This window comes from Prionailurus bengalensis, chromosome A3 (assembly GCF_016509475.1).
Source record: "Prionailurus bengalensis isolate Pbe53 chromosome A3, Fcat_Pben_1.1_paternal_pri, whole genome shotgun sequence".
In the NCBI taxonomy this organism is placed as follows: domain Eukaryota; kingdom Metazoa; phylum Chordata; class Mammalia; order Carnivora; family Felidae; genus Prionailurus; species Prionailurus bengalensis.
This window is the reverse complement of record NC_057354.1, coordinates 110601814-110621043: the sequence shown is the minus strand read 5'-3', so window position 1 is coordinate 110621043 and position 19230 is coordinate 110601814. Positions and strand designations below refer to the sequence as shown.

The 19230-nt window shown below is 36.7% G+C and overlaps 1 protein-coding gene across 1 annotated transcript in view; it reads right to left on the bottom strand.

Annotated features, from left to right (window-relative positions):
- Positions 1-5559: 5559 nt before the first annotated feature.
- The window catches only part of HEATR5B (HEAT repeat containing 5B), a 100688-nt gene continuing 87017 nt past the window's right edge, over positions 5560-19230 (bottom strand). Inside the window, exons 33-36 of the mRNA XM_043604167.1 lie at positions 18900-19124; positions 12042-12193; positions 10633-10846; positions 5560-6474 (exon numbers count right to left, since the gene is read on the bottom strand). Of these exons, the coding sequence (XP_043460102.1) occupies positions 6125-6474; positions 10633-10846; positions 12042-12193; positions 18900-19124 (941 nt within the window). The 3' untranslated portion in view covers positions 5560-6124. The remainder of the gene's footprint in view (positions 6475-10632; positions 10847-12041; positions 12194-18899; positions 19125-19230) is intronic.

The following is a 19230-nucleotide window of genomic DNA, read 5'->3' as shown; positions in this document are numbered from 1 at the left end:
CCACGTTGTCAACGCAGAGCCGGAGGCAGGGCTTGATCCCACCACCATGAGATCCCGACCTGAACCCAAATCAAGAGCTGGTGGGCCACTCAACTGACTGAGCCCCCCAGGTGCCCCTTCATGTATTATTTGACTTGCATTGAAAGTTGGGGGGGTGGGGGGGGGAGAAGGGAAACAGGGCATATGGGTATGAGAAAAACGATGCCTGAAATGGAAACCCTGACTTCTAATGGTAAAAAGAGACAGGGAATTGTGAATAGGGGCCCAAGGCTGTAAACAAATGCTCTGGAAACAAAAGAAAAAATGGTTGTACTGTTGCTTGTGCATGCATGGTCCTCACATGTTTGTTTAGTGACAGCACCAAGAACTTAGCTCAGGATAATTTTTCTAAATTGTGATTAAGACATGAAATTTTTAGGTAAAATTTTGTGAAGTCTGTCAATAATAATTTCATATGTTTTTACAAGGAGAAATAGATTCATGATGATTAAATTAAGTTTTTGAAATAATCCATGTGATGGAAAGCATTAAGGCAAGACATTTATTTATAGCTGGACTCTAGCCATTTCTGGCATGGATCTAAAAATTCCAATTAAGAAGGAAGAAAATGTGAGGTATAGTGATTCATACAAGTAAAGGTGTTTTTGAAAATTGTGCTAATTGCATACCTCATTCAGCATTGTTTGCATAGAAGGAAATAATGGATATAAAAGTGCCTAGCACAGTGCCTGGCACACAATGGGAATGGCAACTCTTCTTGATAGTGATAATCTACAATATTTAACTGCTCTCTGGATTTAATGTATTTTACTGTCTTACCATGATAGCTATTTAGAGGAGGGAACTGAAGCCCCCAAGAGGTTAGGTTGCCCAAAGTTCTATCCCTAGTTGATGGCAGAACCTATTTGGAAAAGGGAAACCTGACTTCAAAGTTTTGTTCTCTCTCATTAGATTCAGAATCCAAATGGACAATATTAACAAGAACCTGGAAAGGAAATAGAAAATACTTTATTTCTTTTAATGTTAACAGTGCTCAAACTACGCTTCAGAAAGAATCTATTGGCTACCACGATGCTTCTCCTTTTAGCTTCTTGATACTGGATGTTTGTAAGCAAATAGATACAATTATTCAGGTTGAGAAGAAGCTCATGGATTGGGCAGTGAAACAAATTAATAAATATAATTCTTCAAACCAAACAGAGCTTCTTTTATAAATATTATCACAGAAACCTAGATGTTAGGTTGTAAGTGGCTCAGAAGAGTTTAGGGAAAGTATAAAAAAGAACTGGGGAGAGGGGGAAGGAAGGAAGATACTGAGGGAGAGAGGGAGGGAAAAAAGAATCATTGCCAATGCATGATGCACCCTACCTCAAAGTAGGAAATGATGGGAAAAGTCTGGGAGGTACCAAGAACAGAAGAAAACAGCCAAGGCTGAAATAAACTTTATTCTCTACACATAGGTGAGTGAAAAGGGGTTATATGCGCCAGAAACAAGGGATTGAAGAACAGTCTGGCAGTTCCTTAAAAAGTTGAAGAGCTACCAATTCCACTTCTAGGTATATAGCCAAGAGAAATGAAAACACATATGTCCACTCAAAAACTTGCACACAGTTGTTCGCAACAGTATTATTTACAATAGGCAAAAGGTGGCAACAGCCCAAGTGCCCATCAACTGACGAATGGATAAACAAAATGTGGTCTACGTGTAACGGAGTGTTATCCAGCCATAAAGAGGGATGAAGTTCTGATGTGTGCTACCACGTGGAGGAAGCTTAAAAACATGAAGTCAAGGGAGGCGCCACATCCGGGTATCTCCGCCTTCGGCTCCTTAGCTGCGGCCCGTGAGTCCTCGTACCTTCCACTTGCAGAGGAGGCCATGTCATAAGGGGCCTGGGACCTGGAGCCCGGCGGCTTTGCACATCCTGGCCATGTCCAAGGCAAAGATGTCGGGCATTGGGACTGGTTCGTCGCCACTGTCGCGATGCCCTTGGTGGGCAAACTCAGTCCCATCAGCCCTCCCACTTGGCACCGCTCGCTGCCCACAGGAGGGGAGGGGTGTGAATTTGGCGTGCCCCCTGCTAGCATGAGGCGAGCTGCTGATCAGAACGGTGGAGGCGGGAGACACAATTGGGGACAGGGTTTGGGGACCTATGAAAGAGTGGCCTCTGGCCAGTCCACCAGCCACTGGCTCAGATGAAGTTTTCTTCCCAGTGCTGGGTGTGCTTAACAACTGAGTTCTAGCAAACGCTGTTGGACCTGACCCACGCTGAAGTAATCTTTCAGTACAGGAGAAAATTTTTTAAATCCTGAAGACAAATGTGTGTTCTTCAAGTTTCCGGATTCTCATTCAAGCTCTTACTGTTAGGAATAAGTATCACTTGTGCAAATTTCTGGACTCGTGTGTGTGTGTGTGTGTGTGTGTTTTGCTTCCTTTTCTGTCTGAATAATGGGCTTTGGTGGGCCCTGGTCTGTGGGCACCAAGATGGGCATCTGGGGATGGGTCACCAAACCCTTGACAAAGGGACTCTTACCTCTTTCTTGCACACACGCCTGGCTCCTTCTTTTCCCAAGCCCCAAATTTGCAGCTAGAGGAGGTAGCCCATATAATGGTTCTGCCTTTGACAAGCTTTCTTATTTATGGACTTTTGCTAAGGACTGGTTGCAAAGAAGTTGTCCACCATCTTTCCCCCGTTGGTGGCAAAACTAGTAACAATAGGGGAGAAGATTGGACCAGTGGATGGAGAGCTTTTTCAGCTTTTGGAATTGCTGTAACCTGATGTCTGTTGCAACCATTTGCCACCTCTTTGGTTGTTTTTATAAAAACAAAACCAAAAACAAACAAAATCAAAAAACAAACAAAAAAAGCACCATGGAGTCAGTGAGGGCCACAGATTGGTGTTAATGAGGCATAAAGGTTGTTCCCTAAGGGAAGTGATCAAAACTATAGTGGAGCTACACCTTGCACAGGGGCTAGGTGCAAACTGTGTGTACCCAGAGTAGTTGGGATGTATTATGCTAGAAAGTTCCAAACTCCATGCGCCAAAAGGACTTGCTCTCTGGGCATTGATTCCATTTCATTCTCATTCTGGATATATGTTTATTGGATAGTGTAGAGAGGAGGACCTTATACTCTATTTGTCATTTTTGCCCTCCCTCCCTTTAATGGCCCTGTGCTTCAGTTAATTGTGAGGAAGGTATAGCTCCTCTGTACATAGGTCATATTTTAGGAGCCAATATAAGTGAATCACATGGGTTGTAATGGCTTTAGAATCATTTGTATTTGAGGGTCCTTCTAAAAAAATTTTTTTTTTAATGTTTATTGTTGAGAGAGGGACAGAGCATTAGCAGGGGAGGGGCAGAGAGAGAGGGAGACACAGAATCCAAAGCAGGTTCCAGGCTCTGAGCTGTCAGCACAGAGCCCAATGTGGGGCTTGAGATGAGATCGTGACCTGAACAGAAGTAGGACACTTAACTGACTAAGACACCCAGGCGCCCCCCTTTATAAAAAAGATTATTTATTTTGAGAGTGACAGAGGCAGTGTGAGCTGGGGAGGGGCAGAGAGAGAGAGAGAGAGAGAATCCCAAGCAGGCTCTGTACCATCAGCGCAGAGTCCGATGTGGGGCTTGAACTCATGAACCATGAGATCATGACCTGAGCCAAAACTAAGAGTCAGACGCTTAACTGAGCCACCCAGGCACCCTGAGGGTCTTTATTTTGAGCCATGAATGTATAATTCATAGATGTACATCAGACCAACTTAAATAATCAGTCTTCTTTCATAGGTGGGCTTTTTCCACTAGAGCTAGGCTTATCCCCCAGTAAAGTTTTTTAAAATTTTTTTTTTTGTTTTTTTCAACGTTTATTTATTTTTGGGACAGAGAGAGACAGAGCATGAACAGGGGAGGGGCAGAGAGAGAGGGAGACACAGAATCAGAAACAGGCTCCAGGCTCTGAGCCATCAGCCCAGAGCCCGACGCGGGGCTCGAACTCACGGACCGCGAGATCGTGACCTGGCTGAATCGGACGCTTAACCGACTGCGCCACCCAGGCGCCCCCCCCAAGTAAAGTTTTTTGAAGGCTAATAAACCCCCACCAAAACCAACAAAGAAAGAAACAACCGTTAAGTCAAGAAGCCAGTCACAAAAGACCCCATTCTATGATTTCATTTATACGAGATGTTCATAATAGGAGAATTGATGGAGACTGAAAGTAAATTTGTTGTAGTGACAGGCTAGGGAGAAATGGAAAGATTGTAGGGTGATTGCTAAAGGGCGTGAGGCTTCTTTTTGGAGTAATGAAAATGTTCATAATTGATTGTAGGGATGGTTGTTGCACTACTCTGTGAAAATATTAAACACCATTGAATTATACCTTCTATTTTTTATTTTTATTTTTTAAAGTTTATTTATTTATTTAAAGTTTTTTTTTTTTTTAAACATTTACTTATTTTTGAGACAGAGAGAGACAGAGCATGAACAGGGGAGGGTCAGAGAGAGAGGGAGACACAGAATCTGAAACAGGCTCCAGGCTATGAGCTGTCAGCACAGAGCCTGACGTGGGGCTCGAACTCATGGACCGCGAGATCATGACCTGAGCTGAAGTCGGACACTCAACCGACTGAGCCACCCAGGCGCCCCTAAAGTTTATTTATTTTTGAAGGAGAGAGAGAGATCGTGAGTTGGGGAGGGGTAGACAGAGAGGGAGACCCAGAATCTGAAGCAGGTTCCAGGCTCCGAGCTGTCAGCACAGAGCCCAACGTTGGGCTTGAACTTAAGAGCTGTGAGATCATGATCTGAGCCAAAGTCAGACGCTTTAACTGACTGAGCCACCCAGGCGCCCCTCAATTATACCTTTTAAATGGTGAATTATATGGTGTCTGAATTACATCTCAATAAAACTGTTACCAAAAATATCTCCCCTGAAACAAGAATAACTTTGGAAAAGCAAGTTTGAGATGAAACAACAACCCTGTAGCCATAAAAGAAAGTAAGGAATGGGCAAACGAAAGCCCCCTCTGAGAGGCCTAACAGACTGAATAAGGAGAGCCAGCAAGGAGATGGGAGCTGCCAGCTGGTGAGAGTATGCAAGCCAATAGAAGGCCAGCCGATGAGAAACAGGTGTGCATCTGGAATATTCAAAAAGGTGCTGTTGCTACTGCAGTCTATGTGACACCTGCAGTCTATGCGACACCTGCAGTCCATGAGACACCTGCAGTCTATGTGACACCTGTAGTCTACGTAACACCGTCTGGTAAAACTTGGTGTTTAATATTTGCTCAACACTGTTTCATCAATTATCTATTTGATGCGGTAAAATTCCCATTGCACAAAAGACTGGCATAATCATAATTATGACTAATTCATTTTTGTATGCCCTGCAGCGCTCAGCTTGAGGCCTTATATGCAGCAGGCACTCAATAAATATTTGATGAACAAAAGTAACCATCATAGTCAGGGCTCAAGACTCTGCACTGTAATTATAAAACATAACCAAGGCCAAAGTTTTAGCCATCAAAAAAAAAAAAAAAAACAAAACAAAAAAAACCCCACAGAACATTATTCCACATTTGAAACATTTTAATGGACCTTTAAATGAGAGTTTTAATTCAGTTAACAATTAAACTACGCACAAAGCATAATTTAGTAATCTAATATGAAAGTAAAAAGATCTACCATAAAGGTAAGGACAGTCTGAGAAATGCTAAGAAAATGGGATTTTGTTCATATTATATATACACCGCAAAACAGATAATTTCCGTTATTCTGGTTACTTCAAAATTTAAATTCTGCATGTTTTTCAATTAAATTTTTTCATGACAGATGCTGAATACTGACCTGTTTTTTCCTGACAATATCAATAGGCTGCCCAACTACATGATATAATTGTTTTTAGCATTTAAATTTAAGAGCCTATGGCTCAGTGTTTAAAAATAAATTAATTAACAAAAACAAAACATTATTAGGAGAAAAATGAAAGCACACCTACCACATGATAAAAACAATCACTCCTTCAAAATCAGAAAGCGGCGGCATGAGCATTACTTTACTTGTCCTGCTCATCTGAGGCATACAATTCAAATGATGCAGAACCTATAGCTCGGAATGATACAGTTGCTATCGCTAATTAGGTGCCACTAGGTAGTATAAATAAAAACAAATGGAATATCAAGTTAAAAAAACTTGTTTTTAGCTTAATCGTTGGTGCAGAATGTACGGTCGGGGCTGGCTGCCTGGTAGCTGCTTTAGCTTTGCTGGCTTGGCTTGCCCGAACAGCAGTTTCCAAACGCACTTTCAACTCAGGCGCTGCTCCCATTACTGTCTTGAAAGCATGTGGATACAGAGGTCCAATATGCATTAAATTCTGGAGTGCAAACTCATGAAGATCTTTGGAAACCGTGCTTGCTGAGGCAAAGGAATTTTCATCCAGCAGGTAGGAGATCAAAGTGGGAACTAAAAGGGCAAGTAACTGGACTCCTGTAAAGAACAAAGGTAAAGTCTGAAGATCATCCCGGGTCTGCCAATTACAATAAACTTTAATTTTAAAATTATGCAATTACCATGGTGGTCTCACTCATAATACAACATAAGCAAATACACGTACACAATCTGTTTTAGACTCAACAATAACTCATAATTGATATCAAATATTTACTTAATGCTAAGCTATCTGGCTGAGACCAGATTTGTCACACTGTAAATCTTAGGTTTATATTAATTTGTTCTATTAAAAAAATTACTGCCTAAAAAGGTTAAAAAGGAACAAGCATTTTACAACTGCCATCTGGTGGAATGTATTCGGCTAGTAAGATTATGACATCTTTAAGGGTATTCCAGAATGGGGAGGTTCGAGTAGGAAACAGATACCTGAACAGCATCCAATTACTAACATTTAACTAAAACTAAGTATTTCTTTCTTTTTAAAATGGAAATATAACTCTCTCCCATTTCATTATCTCCCCAAACACACAGTAAGTTAGGGAAAAGAATCTCACAAAAATAATGGAATATATAGAATTTAGGGTTAAAAACCAAGAATTTAGGGCTAAAGAGCAAGGATCTTTGTGTGTTTACTTCATGACTAGAACACACCTGGTGCATAGCAGACATTCAGTAACTATTTGTTGAATGGATGAGCAAACACATAAACACCCTTTCTCTTGAAAACCACTCAGAGGTTCTTATCAATTGGATTTTTCCATGATAAAATTTCAGAAGAAAGAAGACAACAAGCTGATATTTTAAAAGTCCCAAGAATCCTCAAATAAGGTAGTTAGCTGAATGTTCCTCACACAGAATTATAACATTACTGTTTAATAAGAACTTTCATAATGAACATATAATAGTAAATTATCAAATAAATATGAAATTATCTTCAGCACACTGTGCATACTAGAGCAGACAAGGCTTTCCACCATTACGTTGAAAAGCAAGGTTTGGTTTTAACACTTAATTAACTGGAAAAAATACATTATAAATTATTTACCCATTAAGTATCTAGAAATGTGCTAAGCATTCTAGGAAATATTTAATAATTCATCTATACTTAAAACTGTTATTACCTAGCTGAAAAGACTATACAGCACAGGGTGCCTGGGTGGATCAGTTGGTTGAACGTCTGATTCCAGACTTTAGTTCAGGTCATGATCTCACAGTTCCTGAGTTTGAGCCCCGCATAGAGCTCTGGGCTGACAGCACGGAGCCTGCTTGGGATTCTCTCTCTCTCCCTCTCTTTCTGTCCCTCCCCTGCTGGCACTCACCCTCTCTTTCAAATTAAACAAATAAACTTAAAAAAAAAAAAAGAGTATACAGTACACCAAACAATTATAGAACTAAGTGCTAAAAATCTGTGGTTGGCATCTGAGCTAGAGTTCCTCAAAAAACTCACACAGCTGAGGAATACTTTGGGATTTTATACTTTTAGTGATGATCTTAAAATCTCAGGGCCATAGAATACGGTTGATCATAACTGCCAAAGAAATTGTATGAAGGGAGAGGTCAGAGAGGGCTGAGTAATCAGGCAACATTTCCCTAAAGAAATGAGGTCTGACACAGGTTGAATCCGTTTGTATAAGGAGAAAGAGGGGGAAGAAACACACCCAAGAAAAGTGAAAAGAGAATGCAGACTGTATAGAGATTAAAATAAGCTGAAGGAGAAAACTGGATTGGTCAGGTTAGTGAGTACACATTAGGGAATAGAATAAAGTTTTGAGAACTGAGCAAGAATATTCAGACTTGAGGCAGTAATGCAAGAGGAAACTACGCACAGTTCTTAAAGAAGAGTTAAATTGTTCTAGGTAAAATTGATGGGGAATACTTTTAGGAAATTATTATAGTTATCTAGTTATGAGATGATTAGATATAAGAATAGGAAGTCAGAGTCTCTTGAATCCTAGAGAAGTTTCAAAAAAAGATAGGATAAGTTTTGAGTAACAGATTGGATAAAGATGAATAAAAATTAAGACTCAAATATAAATCCAATGTCTTTAGCTTGTAACCCTGGTCATGTCGGGTGAAAAAACTTCATTGTCTATTTCTGTAATGGATACTATCAAGTTAAAAACAAAAATTAGCATTTGGAACTGATGTGAAAAACATTGAGTGATAAAGCAAATTTAAAAGCTGAAAATTTACACTTTGGGTTTTATAGTACTGTATTTTCTATAACTATGTATTGTAGTATTAAGTATAACTTTATACTATATATTGTATATGTAAATTGCTATATATTCTCATAATAAATATTAGTGAAATATCATCAAGAATAAGTATTATCATAGTTTCTTCATTTTTTAAGATTGCTTCACTCAGATAACAGATGCTGTGTACTACATCAAGACTTAAAAAAATTTTTTTTTAATGTTTATTTATTTTTGAGAGAGAGAGAGAGACAGAGACAGAGCATGAGAGGTGGAAGGGGGAGAGAAAGAGGGAGACACAAAATCTGAAGTAGGCTCCAGGCTCTGAGCTCGAACTCACAAACCGTGAGATCATGAGCTGAGCTGAAGTCAGATGCTTAACTGACCAAGCCATCCAGGCACCCCTATACCAAGACTTTTAAGACGTACAATAAGACTGGTGTATAAGATCAATTTCTTTTTTCAGAGGCACCTGGGTGGCTCAGTCGGTTAAGCATCCAACTCTTGATTTCCACTCAGGTCATGATCTCACAGTTTGTGAGTTCGAGCCCCTAACTGGGCTCTGCACTGGCAATTTGGAGCCTGCTTGGGATTCTCTCTCTCTCTCTCTCTCTCTCTCTCTCTCTCTCTCTCTGCCCCTCCCCCACTTACTCAGTCTCTGTCTCTTAAAATAAATAAATAAAATTAAAAAAAACTTTTTCTTCATAATCACCTTTACGTTTATCCTTTTTCACTATCATAGTTTTGAATTATTATTTAGAAAAAGTTTTTTTAGTGTTTATTTATTTTTGAGAGAGAGAGAGACAGAGTGTGAGAGGGGGAGGGTCAGAGAGAGAGGGAGACAGAATCTGAATCAGGCTCCAGGCTCTGAGCTGTCAGCACAGAGCCCAATGTGGGGCTCCAACCCACAGACTGTGAGATCATGACCTGAGCTGAAGTCAGATGCTTAACCGACTGAGCCCCTGGTTCCAGGTACCCCTGGATCATTACTTTATAGGGAAACTATTACAATAGCTTTTTCAAAATCTCTCCTATCTTCCCAATTTCCTGTAAAAATTTTTTTCAAGGGAAGAAGAAAAAACTTATGATAGAAAAATGGATATAATTGTTATCTGGAGCATAAACCAGCAATATATATTAAAAGCCTTAAAAATGTACATTTCCTTCAACCCAGTCATTTCACTTTAAGGAATTTGTCTGAGAAACAGAATAAAAAATCTGTACAAAGATACTTAGAATCCCAAAGAAAGATACAAAGAATCCCAAATGTGTACAAGGATACTTAGCTCAATTATTCATGATTTTGAAAAATTGGAACTAGCTTAATGTTCAATCATAAGGTACTAGTTTAAAAGGTATAGTCTTTCTGCAATTATTAAAAGTCCTATTTCTAAAGACAAATTTTAGATTGTGATGAAATCAAGGGAATAAAGAGTAGGTATTAAGCTAAGTCTGTGATTAAATTGATGTATGTATGTGGTAGCTTTTCATTAAATAAAAATAATTTTTAAATTTCAAAATTGGAAGGATTTTAGGAATGATGTGTGGTATTAATACTAATCTGATCATGTTTGTTATAAAGCTTTTGTACTTCTATTATGAACACAACAATAAATTATTTTTATAAATCTATTAAACATCCATAGTTTTCCTAGTTCTTTTTTTTTTCCCTAGTTCTTAAAGACTACATTCCTAGGAAAAAACATCAATGTGCTGTAATGCCATCAGTAATTTATTTTAACCTCTTGCTCATAAAAAGTGAATATAAATCAACTCAATACACTATATTATTAGCACCCTAAGAAAAATATTAAGCTTTCCGATAGTAACCACTCCTAGTAAACTTACTATTGCAATGGCCTGTGTCCAATATAAAATTTTATATATATATATATTATATTATATATATATATAATATATATATATACACACACATACATATATATATAAAATACAGTTCTTCATTTGAGACTTGGATTTTTATACAAATACTTACTGTTCTGTTCTTCCCCAAGAGCAACTAACGTTTCAAGAACTTTGATTCCTTCTTGAACGGCTAAAAGTTCTGTGCTACTGGCTGGTCTGTTTCTTTCAACAGCTTTCAGCTTTTCAACTACTATTGGAGCTAAGGAATGGATATAAGGAGTTGAAAGGGCACGATTGGAATGTTGGAAGACTGACAAGAGAAGCTGGTAACATTTGGCTTGAACCTATAGAAGAAAGTAATTTCATTAATTAACATGTGCAATAGTTCTTGTTTGTGTACACTCACACTGCAACTTAATATAGGAAGAAAAGATATGACACTATAGGATGAAAATTAAAATGTAGGATGAATTAATGCCATTTTCTATTTATAGAAATGAAGCTAAAATAACAAAATTGTCAATAAGCTAACTAAAAAAAAACTAACTTAAAAGAAATTAATCAAAAAAACATTCTTTATACGGTAACTGCCAAATTACCAAGCCTATATAATTTGTGTATTTCATTAGTGTGGAAGACGCTAGAAACGAGGAATTCCAATTTCTGTTTTTAATTTTTTCTTTACTCGACAATTGTCCCTCCCACTTTAACCTAAAATATTTAGTAAGGAAGGCGAATATCTAACTGATGTCAAACAATGCTATAAAAATACACTGGTAAGACACCTCACATTCATTTGAATTCCCTGGAAATAACTGCTTATGGCAACTTAAGTGTTTTAGGTCTCTAGAAAGTAAAATCTCATTGACTCCACTTTAGCTTAGAAATACTTCATATTACCATTAAAAAAAAAAAAAGGAAGGAAGGAAGGATCAAAGGAAGGTCCATCACCATATGGGACAAATAGTGGAATAAAGCTGTTTCAGCACTTTGGTAGAAGAGAAGTTACCAGACCTTGCTGGACATAAATACTTGGGCAATATTTTTAAAATACAGATTTATGATTCAGGAAGACAGTAGCAGAGTTCTAGGAATCATGTTACTAAACTGATTTTATTTTTCTGATACGAAGCAGGTTTGAGAATCATTAGTTCAGACTTTGACACTGTGAAACCAAAAAAATTTGTTTTCTAGAAAAACTAGTTTCCAATAGGTTCATCAAAACATGTAATAATACAAATTTATTTTTTAATGTTCTTGGTGCCATTAAGTAAACAGTGAAAAATATAATCGCAGACTCATGTAAAATTTCTACCAATATAAGTCAGAGTTAATAAAATATTTTAGACATTGGAGAATAAACATACACATAATGTGTCTCCTAGTGCTTAAACCCTGTGATCTTTTCCAGCTTTTCTATTTAAAAACCACATAGCAAATATTTAGGTTCTCATTTGATGTATTACCCCTTTTAGTGAACCAATCTGAAATATTATTGATAAAGTGGAATGTTTACCTCTATGTTTAAGTGTAACTTACCCATGGGTCACATGAATTCAATGCATTCTTAAATCTGTTCATGCAGCCATTCTGTAATGACTGGACTCCTATTATTTCACTACTAGCAGACCACAGGAAGAGTGCAATCGCTGTTAGCATGCTTACTTCATCAGGCATAGGCATGGAATCTTCTGAAATATATGAATAATATTAAAATACGTGAAAAATGAAAGCAATGTCTTGTTTCCAACATGCTTTGGAATTCCAAACATGAGCAATAACCTTCTCTCCCCTAAAAGACATTTACAGCAGCATGTACCTCAATCTAATGCAGTCCATAAACAACTTTATGGATAGAACTCATCTACTACTAAGGAAACAGGGATACTTCCTGTATTTAAGGTTTTTTTCCTTGTTTTTCTGGATGATGCAATATTAACTGAAAAAAAATCAGGCATAAATCCTAATAAGAACTCTACAAGGGAAAGCAAATTGGAATAGGAAAGATAACACTGTAATGTAAAATTACTTAAAAGTTACGTAACTTCCTTGTAGTTTAGACTGATCAACAATTTCCAAATACAGCTATCCCTTCAACAAAGCCAGGTGATTATAAGATATTCTAAGTAGTTTAAAAATCCAGAGTGTTCTTTGTTAGTGATATCACCTTTATATTCAGTAAATATGAAACCTTTAAGTTCTATACAACCATAATCAAAAAAATCTCGTACAATTTCCTGAAGGCAGTATTCTCATAATTTTAAAGAACTTCTTGCTATTGCAACCATTTATTTGGGAATAGATATGACTTTATTTTAAAAAAAAATTTTTTTTTTAACGTTTGTTTATTTTTGAGACAGAGACAGAGCATGAATGGGGGAGGGTCAGAGAGAGAGAGGGAGACACAGAATCTGAAACAGGCTCCAGGCTCTGAGCTGTCAGCACAGAGCCCGACGCGGGGCTCGAACTCACGGACCACGAGATCATGACCTGAGCTGAGGTCGGCCGCTTAACCGACTGAGCCACCCAGGCGCCCCAAGATATGACTTTAACCTAATGGAAATACAGTATGTTATTAGAAACACAGGAAATATATACATTTTTTCTGAAGAAAAGTACTATTAAACATATAAAATAAGAAAAAAAAAACATAAAAGAAGAGACCTCAACTATTTTGTCATTATCATTTCTTCCACAGCTGAACTTACTAACATTCTTTACATATGAATTTGGACTAATTTGGAAATTGCAAATACTCTATCATCAGTAATTTATCAGGATTATGAATATATTTAATATGCTAACACTATCTCCTAATTAGGGTACCAGCATAAAATAGAATGTGCTACAAAAATAGTTGAGAAGAAGCCCACTAACTTGAAGAAAAGGAAGAGATGTAAAATCTGAAGGATTCAGCCAATCTATAATAACCTAAGTCACAGATGTTAAAAACCTGAGAACTCCATCATAGGAATATTACTGTATTATTGTAGTAGGAATATTATTGAACAATCTCTAACTCAGAGTTTGTGACACTGCAAGCAATTTTTTGTTGGAAAATTAACACTTTATTTTAAAATTGCGACTTTAAGATTTGCTATCTAAATACCATTTCCTACTAAAAGAAACCAGGGCTTTTTTAGAGAAGTGACTAATTCCAGAACAGTAATAGGGAAAACATAAGGTAAGTCTGCCACATCTTGGTGCCAGAAAGTAAAAATGTGCTCAGGAAATAATGGAGATATGTCAAAATGACATTAATGGACCCACTGAACTAAAAAAAGAATCATAAGTCTGTACTGATAGTAATAAACAATAACCATATAAAAAATAACAAATGAAGGCAAAGAAAAAGCTCTTCCTTTCAGAGAAATGCCAGCTAATAAATGTAAAAGGAAGAAAACTAATGAAGAAGTTAGAAAATTATCATTTTGACATCATCACAGTAAGAACTGGTTCAGGTATAACAGATATTAAAACGACTGGGTATGGCACGCCTGGCTGGCTGGGTTGGTGGAGCATGTGACCCTTGATCTCAGGGTCTTGAATTCAATGCCCACATTGGGGGTAGGGCTTACTTACTAAACAAAAACAAAAACAAAAACCATTGGGTAAAAGCTTGATGGGAAACAGATAATTGATATAGTTTCAAAGTATCTCCCTACAAATTCCTTACTAATTGTAAAAGGGAAAAATGTAAACTTTATGGTGGAGAAATATGGCAGACAGCATCTTAATCAAGTTATTAAAGTTAAGACTCCTAATAATGGGGGGGGGTGCCTGGGTGGCTCAGTCAGTTAAGCACTGACTTTGGCTCAGGTCATGATCTCATGGTTCGTGAGTTCAAGCCCCACATGGGGCTCTGTGCTGACAGCTCAGCGCCTGAAGCCTGCTTCGGATTCTGTGTCTCCATCTCTTTCTCTCTCTGCGTCTCCCCCACTCATGCTCATTCTCTGTCTCTCGTGCTCTCAAAAATAAACATTAAAAAAAAAAGACTCCTAATAATGAGACGAAACACCATTATATGCCTCTTTACATGATGCACTGAGAAAGACCTAACAAAATCATACAGTATTCCTGCCAAAAAAGCATAACCTGAATCTAAGCACAAGAAACACACACACACACACACACACACACACACACACACACACACACAATTCCAAACTGAAAAACAATCTATAAAATAGATGGTCTGCACTTTTAAAGGACAATATCATGAAAGATAAAGAAAAGCTGAGAGAGACTGACTCAGATTAAAGAAGACTAAAGCATTAAGACAAGTACAATGCGTGATCTTGGACTGTATCAAAAAGAAAAAGAAAAAACTTCTATTCAAGTCATTATTAGGACAACTGGTAAATTTGAATATGAATAACAATAGCATTATATCAGTGTTAAATTGCTTACATGTGATAATTCTTCTGTGGTTATGTAAGAAAATGTTCTTGTTCTTAGAATAGCCATAAAGCATTTAGTAGTAAAGAGTCATGATGACTTCAGTGTATTCTCAAATGGCTCAGCATAATTAACAACGATAATATTAACAATAACATGTGGATTATAGAGTAATAAGATACGTGGCAAAATGTTAACAGCTGGTGAACTGAGGAGAAGAGTATACTGTAGTTAACTATGTTATTCTTGTAACTTTTAAAAAGTTTGAAATCTATTCAAAATTGAAGTTTTTAGAAATGAAAAAAAAACTGCAGCAATATTAAGAGTATACACTACATCCAAGGAGATTTCTATTCGTGGGTGTATGTGTTCACATACATACATATATACATTTTTTCTAAGTGGAAGTCTCAGATTTTATACTAGGAAATATGATTTCTATAATAAAAATTCTCAATTACGAAACTTTTCTTGTAAAGCAAGGGATTCTGCTTGCCTTGCTTACATATACTATACATATATTATACACAATGGTACTTGCGGCCTTGATCCCATTTTCATATTGACCATCTCCTAAGAGTTCAGTTCTGGACAGAATATCTTAGGCAAGTTCATTCTTTTATCATACTTTTGAATTAATTTAATATTACTAGACTGATAAAATATCAAAACCTTCCCTTGTAACTGACAATTTAAAAAACATGATTATTGACTACGGAACTGCCCCGTGAAAATTAAAACAATATTTAGATTTTTAAACAAATTCTTAACTATTTATCTTGTTACTCATATCTATTTATGTACTTACACGTATATACATACACATGCATATATAAATATGGTATTTAACATTTCTTTAGTTGGTTATAAACATTCACTCAAGATACAGCTAAAATAGTTCCAGTAGCACTAATAAAACTAATTGAAGTTTTCGTTTCCAAATAAATTTTTAAAAATTCAGATAATAAAAATAACACAAGGTCATTGTTTAACATATAAAAATGGTCTAGGGAAGGAAATAAAAGTAATTCTACCATCAAGTGACAGTTTAATTTCTAGGTACTGTTTTAAATCCTTCTGGTCTGCATTCTTTTTGTATGTATTTATAAATATGATTTTAATAGATATAATGGATATATAATCCAAATTAATATATAATCATGTATTTTATAATTTTTCCCACTGCCAGGTAATTATATTTATCACATATTTTCACTATTGTAAAATAGACTGTGATAAATAACCTTGAACATAATGAATCCTTGAAAATGCTTTGTACATTCTATAGAATTGATTCCCTAAAAGTTTAAACCATTTTAAACTCCCTTCAGCAAAGTATGAAAATGTTCTACGGGTACCAATGCCAACTGTACAATCACATTTAAAAAAAAATCAACTTTACAAGAAAAATTTGATATTACTTCATTTTTGTTGATATTTCTTTGCTTATTAATGTGGTTGATTTTTTTTTTTATATGCTTGGTGGTCATCTCTACTTTTCAGTAATGTATGTTCTTTCCCCTTCTATTGGGTGTTAAATGTTTATCTTACAAGACTTCTTTGTATATTAATGATATTAACACTAACATAAATATTGTTGTCAGTTTTTCAGCTGTCTTTTTTTTCAGCTACCTTTTAATGTAAGAGGTTTTGACAGGTAGAAGTTACTCTACAGCCTAGTATGTTGATATTTACCTCTGTGATATTTTCCGTTCTTACACTTACACACTCTGTTGCCATCCTTACATAAAAGTTGTACATGTATTTTCTGTAACTATTTTTAAAATGTTATATTATCATTTTAATTTATCTGGTATTTATTTTGAGTCATGATCTAAGGTGAGGGCCTAACTGGAACTGATATCTCAAACAGCTACCTGACACAAACCATTTGAAGGATAATGAATGGTCTTTATCATGTATTATATTCTCATGTGCATAAATGTCTGTTTTAAAGCAATTTGCGTGTTTCGTTGTGCTGTCTGTTAATTCATGGGCCTGCTCCACAGTTTTAATGTGGAAATGCGTGAAAGGTGACATGGCAAATTTTATTTTTTATTTTTTTATTTTTTTATTTTTTCAATGTTTTATTTATTTTTGGGACAGAGAGAGACAGAGCATGAACGGGGGAGGGGCAGAGAGAGAGGGAGACACAGAATCGGAAGCAGGCTCCAGGCTCTGGGCCATCAGCCCAGAGCCTGACGCGGGGCTCGAACTCACTGACCGCGAGATCGTGACCTGGCTGAAGTCGGACGCTTAACCGACTGCGCCACCCAGGCGCCCCGACATGGCAAATTTTAATACGTGAAACGTGACATGGCAAATCTTTATTATTCTTTGTCTTCCATCTTTGTTTCTGTCTTTACAACAGAAATAAAATGAAAGAAAAAGTCAAACACAGAATAGAAATGAACAAAAGTGCAAATAAGCATTTCCCTCAAAATTAAACACAAGAATGAAGAATGCTTATTATACTCACTAGGAAAATGAGAAATGCACATTAAAACAACAAGACAGTATATTTTACCCATCAGATAGCAAAATTTAAAAGTCTGAAATACCAAGTCTTGGTGAGGACATGGAGAAACAGAGATTATCATCCACTGCTGGTGGGTGTTTAAATTCACATAGTTACTTTGGAGAGCAATTTGGCCAGGTCTGATAAAATTAAAAATTTAAAAAAAAAATTTTTTTTTCAACGTTTATTTATTTTTGGGACAGAGAGAGACAGAGCATGAACGGGGGAGGGGCAGAGAGAGAGGGAGACACAGAATCGGAAACAGGCTCCAGGCTCTGAGCCATCAGCCCAGAGCCCGATGCGGGGCTCGAACTCCCGGACCGCGAGATCGTGACCTGGCTGAAGTCGGACGCTTAACCGACTGCGCCACCCAGGCGCCCCTAAAATTAAAATTAAAATATGTCATCAATTCCATCTGTAGCGGTGTACCCCAGAAAATCGCATAGCACAAGTGTGTGAAAAATTTATAAAGATGTTCATGGCAGCAATTTTTATAATGGGGAAAAATCTGAAACAGCAGAAATATCAGTTGACAGGGAATGAATAATAACTGAAAAATTCATGTGATGGAAACTATATAGAAGTTATATAGAAGGAATAAATGAGAATTTTATATGTACACATTAATAGCTCCAAAAAACCTTACTCTTGAGTGAGAACGTAATGGCAGAATGACATGCTGTGACATTACTTATGTCGATTGAAAAACACAAAAGAGGGGCACCTGGATGGCTCAAGTCGGTTGGGCGTCCGACTTCAGCTCAGGTCATGATCTCACACCCCGTGAGTCGGGCTCTGTGCTGCCAGCTCAGAGCCTGAAGCCTGCTTCAGATTCTGTGTCTCCCTCTCTCTCTGCCCCTCCCCTGCTCATGCTCTGTCTCTCTCTATCTCAAAAATAAATAAAAACATTAAAAAAATTTAAAAACACAAAAATACTATATATTGCGCATGGTTATTTATCTCATTTTATATATAACCCATGTATACATTTATTAATATATACATTTATTTTTATTATTTATTAATAAGGACCTATATTTATTAGTACAAAAAGTATATTTACATATAAAAGTACTTCTGGAATGAAATATATCTAAATCAAGGCTGTGGTTTCATTTGAGGATAAGCTTGGTGAGTGACAGATACTTCAACTTTCTCTATTTTATTACATTTATTTAAAAAAATGGAATCAAAAAAATATTTTAACACATATCAATTTGATTCTGAGTATGTTTTCTGAAATCTTCTGTCCTTTTTGGCCTGGGGAACCTCCAACATGTATTTAAGTGCTACGACAAGGACATTTATAGTCAATATCCAAATATCCAGAAAGGGGTACTAACATTCCTATCTAACATGACTACAAGACATCTCTGCGTTGCTTCAGTGTTCTACAGCACTTTTCTGATAAGCTCATTCAACTACTTATTGGCATACAGATATCCAAATACATTATGGATTTTAAGCCCTGTTTAGGTTACCTGGCTGAGAATATTCCAGGATGCATGCAAGAGTGCTGCGAATTAGAGCCGTCCACTGTTTCTGAGTGTCCTCCGTCTTGGCCATCGAGAGTGTCACGATGCTTTTAATCCCTTGAAGAGCTGCACTGACTGGTGGAGGAACCTGATTATCTGCCGATTTTATTGCTGTGTCTTTCAATATTCTTGCAATTAAAAACAGAATTGTGGGCAGGATTGTCATACATCCTGAATTGAAAACAAATCAGATTACCTCATAACTACTCAGTTCTCATATTACAGTTCTTCCAATTGTTTTCACATTTGATTGTGGTTTAATATTATTTTTTTTCCT